General features: G+C 38.3%; 1 protein-coding gene across 1 annotated transcript in view; it reads left to right on the top strand.

Annotated features, from left to right (window-relative positions):
• Positions 1 to 12,053, top strand: part of Ptpro (protein tyrosine phosphatase receptor type O) — a 107,736-nt gene extending 95,683 nt beyond the window's left edge. The window contains exons 24-27 of the mRNA XM_077799073.1: positions 3,790 to 3,944; positions 6,021 to 6,156; positions 10,884 to 11,004; positions 11,969 to 12,053. Coding sequence (XP_077655199.1) covers positions 3,790 to 3,944; positions 6,021 to 6,156; positions 10,884 to 10,988 — 396 coding nt within the window. The 3' untranslated portion in view covers positions 10,989 to 11,004; positions 11,969 to 12,053. The remainder of the gene's footprint in view (positions 1 to 3,789; positions 3,945 to 6,020; positions 6,157 to 10,883; positions 11,005 to 11,968) is intronic.
• Positions 12,054 to 12,374: the final 321 nt, after the last annotated feature.

The following is a 12,374-nucleotide window of genomic DNA, read 5'->3' as shown; positions in this document are numbered from 1 at the left end:
CTATCCACTTCTGATGGTTAGAATGTCAGAAAAGTCTATTTGCCTTGCAGGGCCAGCTTTCTCTCTGATGACAAGTCTTTCAGCACGAACTGAATATTTCTGTATCAGACCCAGGTGCTAACATCAACCGAAGTCATCCTGTTGCCTTCTACCCATAAACAGTCCTTAGAATACAGACTTTTCACTCGTATTGTTCATTTGAACATGCTGTCTGTTGATGACAAAATTTAAGAGGAAAATCCTCACCTTCCCTGCATAGAAACAGCCCTTCCTCAGGGTTTAGACCAGGAAATGGCAAACTGCAACCTGCAGACCAAATTAATCCACTGCCCGTTTTGTGAAGCTTATAAGAAGAGAATGTTTTTACATTTCCAAATGGTTGGGAAACTTTTTTAAAGAATATTGCATGTGAAATATCATATATAAATGATGTGAAATTCAAATTTCAGTGTCCATTGATAATGTTGTATGGGAACACAGTCCATATTTGTTTGTGCATTTTCTGTGACTGCTTCTGTGTATATCAAGCTTGCATGGCAACCGAGACTGCATGACCTGAAAAATCTCAAATATTTACTATCTGACTCCGGAAAAAGTTTGCTAACCCTTCATATAAATAATGGAAACAAAGATTGCTGAAGCTTAAACTTAAACACAAGAAAGATGACCTATAGCACTATTATCTACATTTCTATTCACAGTCCTTTACAAAGAAATCTGAACATCCCCCACCCCCTAGTCTTGATTCAGAGATGGAATAATGGAAACTGTTCTCAGAGTTTCATCGCTGGGTGGGCATTTATTAACTATATTTTATTGGTATTTACAAGAGATGAATCACTTAACCACTGGTAGTTAACCATTACTTATACTGCAGTGAAAATGTAGGCAAAGTGGGTTTCATGCTGTTCCCTTCCTTTGAACTGCCTGTCTCTTCCTTGTTCCCCAAGCACGTCTGTATGCAAACACAGTCAGCTCAAATATCATCCTTATCTAGCCTTCCCTAGTCAGAGACCTTCAGTTCTTTCCTCCTCTGCCATAGCATCTCACGCATACTGCTCTATCGAAGCACACTGTGGTTATAATTCCCTGTCTTCACATCTCCCCTCCCCCCTGGGATGTTGAGTTTCAGAAACAAGAACTCCATTTTTGTGTAATGAATCCGTCAGTGAATGAATTATTTCAACAATAATAAAGCACTATGTATGTCAACAGACTTTCTATCAGAAAAGCATTTCACAATCTTAATGCCATTTCAACGAAGCTTTCTTTATTGGCTATTTCAGCCAGAAATCAAGTGCAAACTGTTAGAGAATGTAGAACAGATCTTTCCTTAGGTTTGCATCTGGGAGAATAAACTGCAGAGTACAAAATGGGGTTTGTTCCCATGCCTGTTCTCTTAACAGGGAAGAGTCACATAGATCATTACATGGTCAATAATTTGCTTCTTGTCCTTGGTCTTAAATAGTGACTTATATTTCAATGGCTACCACGTGAAAGGCTTGAACAGCAGGTATGAAGTTGAATAACAGTGTTTTCTTATAAGGCAGTTCCAGTGGATGCATGCATGCATCTGGTACCACAGTGCCCCCTTTTGGCCATAAGCGTGCAGAATCTAAATTTTAAGCTTCACAATGAAGGTTAAATTGGCCAAAGAACATTGTACTGTGCTAATGAATGTATTTTTCTATTTGTTTCATATATTGTTTATGCTATTCTTTACTCCTCCCCATATTGAAATAAGTAAACTTTCTAAATACAACAAGATAAAATTACATAAATGAAGAAATCAAAATATGAGAAATTTGGGGTAGCTAAGTACGATAATATCAGAAGGGTTTTCTCATTTAACAAGAAAGTAAGAGAGCAGCCACAACACACTGCTTGTCACTTTTCAGTATCAGAATTTGGCATGAGCTAAGAGTTAGAGACTAAAGATTGCCAAACACATATTGGTGTCCAGAGTATGTGTGCTATGCAGATGAGAGAGCTATTGCCAATTCTAGAACACCTGCCCTGCATCTGTGGAGAGACTACTGACAATTTAATGGATTTCTGATTTTATATCACCTTTCACTTTTTAGCTGAACACATATATACATAGAGATATATAATAGTATAAGTCATAAGCTAATTATCATCAGTACTTGAACATGGCTAGCATTTTTGTGAATATTTCTGTGCAACCCAAGTTATCTAGTGACTAAGTATATTTAATTCTTCATGGTGTTGAACGATTGGTATTCTATGTGATTCATTATGCATGAGTTACTTTCTTTACTCTCTTAAGACAAGAATGAGGGCAGCCAGCATCTTTGTAGCCTTCATGCTGTGTGTATTTAAAACAAAGACCTTGAAAATATCTAGGGAGGCATTGCATGCTGCTGTAATGTATGGCCTTAGATACCAAGGGGACAATGTGGTTAAACTGATGACATTGTACATTTTATTTATGTATTTGCTTATACAGATGCAAATTTTGTTCTGCTCAAGACCTCTCAATTTTGCTCTTTGCAATTCATTTCTCTTTGATATACCTAAATGTAAACTTTAGCTCCCAAACCCACATACACGTTGAACTCTGCCAGGTTATAATGTATTATTCCTCCCTCTTACAGCATTCCAGGCTCCTAGCAAGTTTAGGGGTAAGATATGAAACCAGATTTTCACAAAGCCTGGATTTGAAATCTTCTGATAGTTGAAAACAAGAGGAGAATAAATCATTCTTTCAAATGAGTGTGGACCAAAAAGAGTGGATCTTAAAGGACTCACATCCTAGTTAATATGTATTCAGAGGGAACAGCAAGCTATTTGATGGGCAGATTAATATGAATAGGAGTAATAAACAAAACAGATTGACTCACTAGAGATTCCCAAAACTAACCATATGAATGATTGAGCAGGTGGTAATTATGTAGTGGTAGAAATGGTAATCACATGTAACCATCCTTCACAAACATTATCACACCATCTGTACAATGATTTGTTATTGGTAACTTAGGCCCTTTTCAGGTAAGAGTAAAACCGAAACTCAGCAAGTTTGTCTGGGGTCAGGTCTCTGGTATCATAATTCAAGACAGAGATTCTCATGTAAGTGATTTTTTGACAGTGTATTCTTGGGTAAAGCTGTCAGGGGTCCAGGAAAGCAGAATAGGGCAGGGAAGAAATCACATCCTGTTGTGAGTTCACCTGTAGTCTGACTCAGCCCGATTCCATTGATTGTGCTGGAACATGAATGGCACCATATTGATGTTGAATTTTTGAACACTGGCATCAGTCAGTCATTATCTATGGGCTGCTTTCAGCAGGAGAATGCAACCTCTTAGGCATTTTCCTATGAGGCAGCTCCCTGTAGTGAAGGACCACTATCAAGAGAAGGGTAGAGCTCTGCCGTTAGAAGCAACTGGAAAGGGATGCACCAGACTGGCAGAAGGATCTAAGTAGGGCACCAGCAGTACCTTCCACAGTGTTAATTCTTTGGCAAGGCTGCTGCAGCTTCTAAATGGCAGAGCCCTGATCTCCTTAAGCTCTTGTCCTTAACTACACAAGCATGGATTTGCCTACCTGCCCTACTATCGAAAGCTTTATACAACTAGTATATTGTTTTCAGGACTTACTTTGTGCCAGACACAGTGCTTGGAGCTGGAAAAGGAAATACACTGACCAGGAGTGGAATGTCAGTGGTTCAACCTTCTTGCGCCATGAACTCTAGATCTTCAGTGGAGGTCTGGGCCATCTTGGCAGTGGGTTGAGACATTAATGCTTGTTTTTTGGCTTTTTTCCCTAAAGGCTGATGAGATGCAGGATGTGATGCATTTTAATTACACTGCATGGCCTGATCACGGTGTGCCCACAGCAAACGCTGCGGAAAGTATCCTGCAGTTTGTACACATGGTCCGACAGCAAGCCACCAAGAGCAAAGGCCCCATGATCATTCACTGCAGGTGACCTCATCAGATGCATTTTCTGTTCAATATCAGGGGTTTTTAAATAAATGAAATAGCCCATCATTTCATAACGTGCATCAGATTTAATAATACATGAATTGTGATTTTTTAATCTGTGGTTACTTGATGTCTTACTATATATTAATTGTTTATATTGTGGGTATCTTTTTATATGTAGCCTATGATATTATTATTATTACCATTTCAGAAGAAAAACAAACTGAGGAATACAGTGGTTAAAGGATTTATACAAGTTCATTCAGCTAGAATGGGGAGGAGATTAGGATTCAAATCTAGGCGCACAGGTTTCCAAAGACCATGCCTAGATGTCATATTATTCCCAACAAGGATTCTAAGGGGTTGTAACATGGATAAATATAAGGTCAAATAATAATTAGCTTATAGCAGTTCAAAACAATATAAGTAGACACAAAATCAAGAAGAGGGAAAGAAAAGATTAAACTATTTGGCATATTAAGATAAATATATTTGCTATGCTTGCTCTTCAATTTTGTTTCTAAATTTCCAAACAGCTAGCATGAAAGGGGTCAAATGATCCATTATGTTGTCAAAAATCAAGGTTCACACTAATTCAGTTACCTTTGAATTTAATCTTCCCTTCCCACCAAGTGAACTAAGCTCCATCAAAAACCATCTCTGTGACTCAGAATTGGTGTCAAATTTTTATGCAACCTCAAAAGATTCTACCTCTGACTGCATATCAGAGGTCGAAGAGGGATAAAGGTGTTAAAGGAAACATTGGCAGCTGGGCCCATAAGAGCAGTTAAATCTATAATCCCAGATCCAGCATGTTGGTCTTTGTGAATTAGAATGGAGAGGCTGCGAGTGTGTGTGTGTGTGTGCGTGTGTGTGTGTGTGTGTGTGTGTGCGCGTGCGTGCGTGTGTGTGTGTGTGTGTGTGTGTGTGCGTGTGTGTGTGTGTCCTTGGTGGGGAAATGCTTCATAAGCTACTAAGTTTCTCTTTAGGGAGGATATCATTGCTGTCAATCCACCTCTGGCTTTCACAGTTTAAAAGCTGTGTGTTAGCAGATGAGATCATCTCTTCTCAAAATGGTACTTTGCAAGAGCAGAAAATAAAGCTGCATGACCATGGGGTCAAACTCAAATAATTCGTTTCACAGCAGCTAGCAGATTCGGTGCTGGATGTGACTTTATAGGTGTCCATTCAGTGGCGGATTATTTTATCTGAGAAGTCCCAGGAGGGAAGAGTTGTTGTCTAGTAGAGAAAGCAAATTGGGCTCTGAACTCAAGGCTTTTAGTGTTGGATTTTTCTCCTAGCAAATTCCACATACATAAAGTTAAATACTTGGGCCAATTGTGGTTTCAACTTCCTGTTTTACCAAAATTTCATCATAATTCAGAATGTAGAACCTTTTGGCTCTTTTGTCTATGAGTGATCAGAAGAAAAAAAAAACTGACTTTAACCTATAGAATTAGGCACTGTTGTGGGCAGTGAGTTGACTGGCACATATCAGTTTAGTTCTATCCATACTCTGAGCCCTGGGATCTGAGGACCAAACAAGACTGGGCCCAAGTATTTAACTTTATGTATTTATTTTAAGGCAATTAGCTAAACGATCCCTGGGAGAGGGAGATTGAAGCAGGCCTAGGACCCACTAGAAGAGCATGTGTGCTGCGAGGAAGGAGTGAGATGGTGAATTGAATTCAGGGTTGAAAGTGCACAAATCGCCATGACCCCAGACCTACAGCCAAGGCGTGGACATCTCAACTGGACTTTTGAGATAGGCATGAGGAATACAACCCTGAGGCTATTCATGAGATAGAACATTGTTAATGTGTTCCATTCCTGAGGGATAGCCAAGGCTGTGCAAACCCATATCTCCTTAAAGCGGGGAACAATAATAGTCAGAAATATGACATTACCAGGAAGAGCAGCCACAGCTGCATTCTCAAAAGTCAGTTAACTGGAAAAATTTAGTCTGCTTTTTTCACAGTGATGCAAACTTTTTTTTTCTTTTTAGAATATCTAATTTATTTTCAACAGTAAGGAGTCACTGTGTGAGTAACTTATGGTGTGAACCTTCTTTTACAGTGCCGGCGTGGGGCGGACAGGGACGTTCATTGCCCTGGACAGGCTCTTACAGCACATTCGGGATCACGAATTTGTGGACATCTTAGGGTTGGTGTCAGAAATGAGATCATACAGGATGTCTATGGTACAAACAGAGGTAGGAACACAATCAATATATACTTTTTCATGTTCCCTTGTCTGAAAACTTACTATTTTCACCCACATATTTCAAAACAATTGTCTGGATTTTCTTTGCATCTGTCTTTCTCATTTTCTTATTGTATATGTTTCAAACTTCTTCAAGATATGAAAGAAATAGATATCAGCCCTAGGAAAGTGTATGGGGTTCCACTTTTGCTGGCGTCATATGCCCTTTATGTGGATGTGTTTGCAACAGAGTAAAACCTCTTCCAACAGAATGCAAGTTCTCGAGAGGCAATCTGGGGAAAGCTGTCTGATGGAGACCACAGAACTGATGTGATTTAATTCACATTTGAAATGCTAGAGTGGTTCAATAAGCACCCGTGGGTGCAGAAACCCAAGTGTAATTGTTTGTTCGTAAGCCTAGTCTCCCAGCTGTACAAGCGACTCCTTAGCTTCAGGCAGACAATGGTTCCTCTCCTGGAGGAGTGGGTGGGGGAGGAGGAGTTGCAGAAAGGAAGGCAGCCTGGCCAGACCTCTTACAAAGGGACTAAACCCTGCTTAGGACTTCCTCATGCTTTTCTCACCCAACACCACTAGGTGTCAGAATGATTCAAAAAGCCCCAAGTAATGGCTGTCTCTCTAGCTCTGTGTGTTTCTCCTTTTCAACACTGTGCACTTTTCTTTCCTCCTACCCTCCCAAGTTCATCTGAGCAAAGCTTGGCATACATATTTCAACGTATTTATTTCCCAGTTGCACCAGGATTGCACCACATTCAGAAGTTTCATTGTGAGCCCAGTCAGTCTCAGGCCTGCTGTCTTCTAATTTGTTGTGGGGACATACACATCACCTTGTTATCACAGGTTTTAAATGTCTGGTTTCCAAGAGAAGCCCCCTACCTAGTGATTAAATAGTACTTTATTAATCAACCCGTACTTTGAGCTTTCACACCCATAAATTTATATCCTAATATGTGATTAAAAATTTCCATTATATACATATATAGAATATTATACATTAATATATATTAATCCCCAAGCTTCAAAGGGCTACTTCTTATTTTAAGTATCTTGGATTTGATGGATTGTCTGCCCCAATTTGCTTAATTTATACCTCTTAGGACTTTATAGACTTTGATGATAGCCTGTTTGCTTTTGATTTTTCCCAACAACAGAATCTTAATCTCTTTTTAAAAACTACCTTCACAGAGCAGACTCTTCTTCCCAGTCTCAGCTCCATTATTCTTCTTCAGTGTGATGATCACACAACACTAGAGCAGCTACATGGGGCTTTCTGCAAAGGCAAGAGAATATTTTGTTTTCTCCCTTTCTTGCCCCAAATTTTAGACGTCTGGTTTCTTGGTCTATGGCAGCATTTCAGGTTGACATCTCCACAGAAGCAGTTTTTTAAAACGGGATATACCTTCCCTGAACTTTCCTTGGGAAATTTAAAGTCAGCCAAGAGGGCAGAGGTTCTCCAAGTTACTCATTTTCCCAGCTGTTCTAACTGTACCCTTGGGTCCCTTGGGATTTTGCAATGGATGCTTTCCAGTTCCTGTTATTTATTTGTGTCTGCTTTGCTAGTTATATCTAGAACATCTTGTTCACATACCTTTTATTTTTCCTCATTCCTCTGCTCTTCAGGGTTCAAACCATATTTTTGAATATAGGTTGATTTATCCAACATTGTCCTTGAGCACATTCACATTCAAATCCTGCTGCCTTTAATTGACTAACAAGAACAAAAAAAATGATTCTTTTCCCATCAGTCACTAATGATTTGCAAGAGGACAGAATCACCCTCCAGTCATGACCTGTCTTTATGTGCACAATCAACCCAGGAATCAAATACCATGTTTCTCCCCATTGATGGTTTCCAATTTTCCAACCTTTTCTTCATCCATCACCTTGACTCTGCCACTCCTACCCACCCTAAAATGGTAGAAACAACTAATTAAATCAGCCACATCCACAGGCACCTATTTACATGCTGTTTTTGTTGAATTTTGACCTGCCTTCTTTCTCACCTCACGAGATACACCTTGGGGGACTTCTCCACACAGATAGGGGGACAGTCTAAAAGACCTCAGCTGTACCACTGCACAAGTCGCACCACTCTCAAAGTTCCATTTCTCAGCTCTAAAATGTGAATGACAGTTTTCATGAATTGCTATAAAATACGCGTCAGGTAAAATGACGGAATCTAGATGAGTGCCTTTGAAACTGAAAAGTGGAGGGGCATTTCCTCTCTTGGGCTCTCTTCTACTTTTATCAAACATTGTGTTTATTTTGTTTCCTTTACCTCTAATAGCCTCTCCCTGGAGGTCAGTGAGAGTGTTGCTTTGAGCAGACTGTCCTCCCTATGGGCAGCTTGAATTTCCCAGAGACTCTCAGGATGTGTCTGAAAATAAATAGGTTTTTATTTGCTTTTCCTGTTTTTTCTTTTCTTTTCTTTTCTTTTCTTTTTTTTAAAAAACACAAAGTTTGGCCCCTGGGTAGTTACAGAGTGAGAGTCCAGGAAGTCTCTGGCCTTCTGTCTTCCCATGTTGACTTAACACCCGAAACAATTGAAGTGATGTGCGAGATCCTCCGAGGGGGAGCTCAGTTACTGCTGTGATGCTTTCCAGACCTGAGGTAAAATGTGTCCTGGAAGCTTGCTGAGAAATACAGAGCAGGCAAGGTTCCAAACCAGTGAGGTCTGAGGTGTTGCTTTTATCCTTTGTCTGAAGCTATTTACACAGAGGCTTCTTCAGCCCCTTCGAACCTCTTGACTGGATCTTATGTAGAGGGTAAGATATCTAATGAGACTACTTAGAAACTCCAGGAAATAAAGAAAGAGAAAACTAAGAAGTTACCCTTATTTCAAGGCACAAAGACAACTAACCTTATATTTTGGTGATTTCATCTCAGCTTTCATTCAAGTGTAACTTTTTGCCATATACATACATATGTTTTTTTTTATATATCTATATATAGAAATGTATACACATATGAGTGTGTGTGTATGTGTATGTATACTTGGTACTGGGGATTAAACCTAGGTGTGCTTAACTACTGAGCCATATCTCCAACTCTTTTTATTTACTATTGTGGATACAGAGTCTCACTAAGTTGATTAGGTCCTTGTTAAGTTGCTGAGGGCCTTGCTAGGTTGCTGAGGCTGACCTTGAATTTGCAATCTTCCTGTCTCAGCCTCCTAAATTGCTGGGATTACAAGTGTTTGCCACTTCACGCAGCCATATATATATATATATATATATATATATATATATATATATATGTGTGTGTGTGTATATACATATATATATACATATATATATTATTTGCTGATTTTTCACTTAGCATTTGACAATGTAGATTTTTCACTTAGCATTTGACTATGTATTATATCATGGATTGCCTAAAATTCTATAAATCTCATTTTAAATACTGTTTCATTATAGGTACACCATTGCTTACTTAGAGCTTTCTCCTTTACATAAAACATTGAATTGGATATTTTCCACTTTTTATTATTATCACACTATGATCTGCATTTATACAATTTATTAGCACTTTATTATTTTTAGCTCCACCAACAATAAGTAATAATGACTGCTTCAGCACACTCATCATCATTGAACTATTACCCTTTTCCCTCCTTAGCTTTGCTCACTTTAAAAAACAGTTGGGAAAAAAATAGCTGTTTTAATTCATATTTTATTTCTTGACCATTTTTGTCCGTATTTTAATATTTCCTCAGTTTACTTCAAAAACCACTTAATAGTCATAAACTAAATGCTAGGAATTAAGAATAAAAAGACATAGTACTTGCCTTCCATAAATATCTGGCCTAATGGTTAATAAACTATACTTATCTGTCTACTTGCATGTATTATTGATCTATGTGACTTTTTTAACAAAAATAAAGTTATAAACATTTTGTCATAATTTTGGAAAACATTTTTATCTCCTAGTTTCTAGTTTGACTTTAATTTTATTCTTTTACCATTTTTTTTTGCACACAGTTTGGAATTTTTATTTGTAATTTATTCATGTCTTTTAATTTTAGAAATTCCTTCTGATTATTCCTAGAATAATCATAGAGGAATTAACCTATAATAACCTTTCTTCTGTATTTTTATCATTTTATTTATTAATTTTGTTGGAATTTATTTCAGTATATAGTTTAGATAGCAATAAATTTTTTTCAAAATAATCTCATGATTAAGTGATTGCATATTAATCACTTTTAGCATTATGTAGTGATGAGCTAACATAATCCTTGGTGACTATAATTGATAATACTTATTATTTACTTGAAATTTGCTTAGAAAGTAGATTTTTAAGTGTTCTCATCACCAAAAAAGAGGAAAAAAAAGTACCTGTGTGAAGTAATGCACATGTGTTAATTTGTTTGATAGTAATAATCCTTTCATGATGTCTGTCAAATGACCACATTGTATGTCTTACTATATGTACTTTTTATTTATTATACCTCAACAAATCTAAGAAAAGACATTCCAATGGGGGGGGGGGCTGAAAGTAGTGCTGTCCTAAGCTCTACCATTAATTAAAAGACTGCTTATAAGTGATTGTCTTAAATTTTCTAGTTATACACTTATCTCTGCCAATAATGAAAATGGTTTCCTTTTACATCAGATCCTGATCATTAAAACTAACATAGTAATAAAATGCATTATCTTTGCACATATCTGCATGAAAATGTCTTGCTTTGAAATCCACTTTTGTCTTTTGCTCCAGGAGCAGTATATTTTTATCCATCAGTGTGTTCAACTGATGTGGATGAAGAAGAAGCAGCAGTTCTGCATCAGTGATGTCATATATGAGAATGTTAGCAAGTCCTAGTTCTGAATCTGGAGCAGTAAGTAGAGAAGAGCCCATCACAGGTGCTCTGTCTTATAACAGTAGGAGGGGAGGGGAGGGCATAAGTCATAAGGTAGCAGTAGTCATTGGTATTGGCATTAGTAGTCTTTTATATTCACACTAGTCTTTGTGTCCAAGTCTCAGCACACAGGGAGAAACAAATACCATAGCATATCTTTGAGCTTTAGTTTGGGGGTAGCAACAAGCAGGATGATTTGAGCTCCATTCCCTCTGTCTAGAACCTTAAACCATTCTGATATTGGATACATGCTTGCAATAGAGGGTTACTACTCTATCTACTCAGATATTTTGTTCCAATATTTATTGATTACAAGGGTCATGTAAGGATTACACAGTTACCTAAACTGGAATGGACACTCGAAAAAAAGAAAAACAGTATTGAAAATAGAGTCTCAGGATAGAGGAGTCTGAAAAAGCCTTTATCTCACCTATTCTGTGAGTATGTACTTGAGAGCTCAGTGAAAACAGTAACACATTCAATTTCCTGAACACAAACTGCCTAGGAGATCATATTTTGGATGTGTAATTTTGGGTGAGGTAACAAGTAAGCAGACTATTTAGAGCAGTAAACAGGATGTAGGTGATTGTAAATATGCTGGGGCTGGGGGATGACAGAGTGGGAAGAGGAGTCAGTGCACTGTGGGAGAAATATTGCAAGGATAGAAAGCATATGGGTCAGTGGTGGCAGAATAGGATTAGCATTGTACCCCTATATCCATCGAAGAAGATGCAGAGGCAGCAGAAATAAGCAGGAAGGATAAAGAATAAGGAAGGACAGACTTAATTGCAAATAGAAAGAGACATTCAGACACACAGAAAGGAGTCACACAGATAAATTCACATCCACATGGGCTGTGGGCTGAGTATAATGAAAGCTCATGGTAGAGTCAGGGGGAGGTTGCTGGTATCCAGGCTGCTTACTGTTTTTCTCTCATTCACAGGAGAGGACATGATGTGCACCCATCCTCCCTTGCTTCCAAACTTTTGGGGGGCCCTGATAGTCATTTTGCTAAAATGAGCCCCAACTTTGTAGTATGTGGCCAAGGAGATAATTTATCTCATAGAAGCACCGGGAAGACTTAGCCTTAAAGAGCCTACAGTGTCTTTTGGACTCTTTCACTTCTGGACATTTAATGGACCAAATTCAACAGATCATCAGAAAGGTCAAGATGCTCTGCAAAGGGCAGGAAGTACAATACTTCCAAAGAGTTTAGTTGGCCCTTTGCTGGTTGGGCTGAGTTGCTTTTTTTTTTTTAAGTGCAATAATTTTTGTATGTGTGTGATTTTTATCAGAAAGTTGAATTGTTTTCCGCCTACACCACTCATCAACTCCATAGCCCAGGAAGG

This window comes from Urocitellus parryii, chromosome 5 (assembly GCF_045843805.1).
Source record: "Urocitellus parryii isolate mUroPar1 chromosome 5, mUroPar1.hap1, whole genome shotgun sequence".
Classification (NCBI taxonomy): Eukaryota; Metazoa; Chordata; class Mammalia; order Rodentia; family Sciuridae; genus Urocitellus; species Urocitellus parryii.
This window is presented reverse-complemented; position numbering and strand designations above follow the sequence as displayed.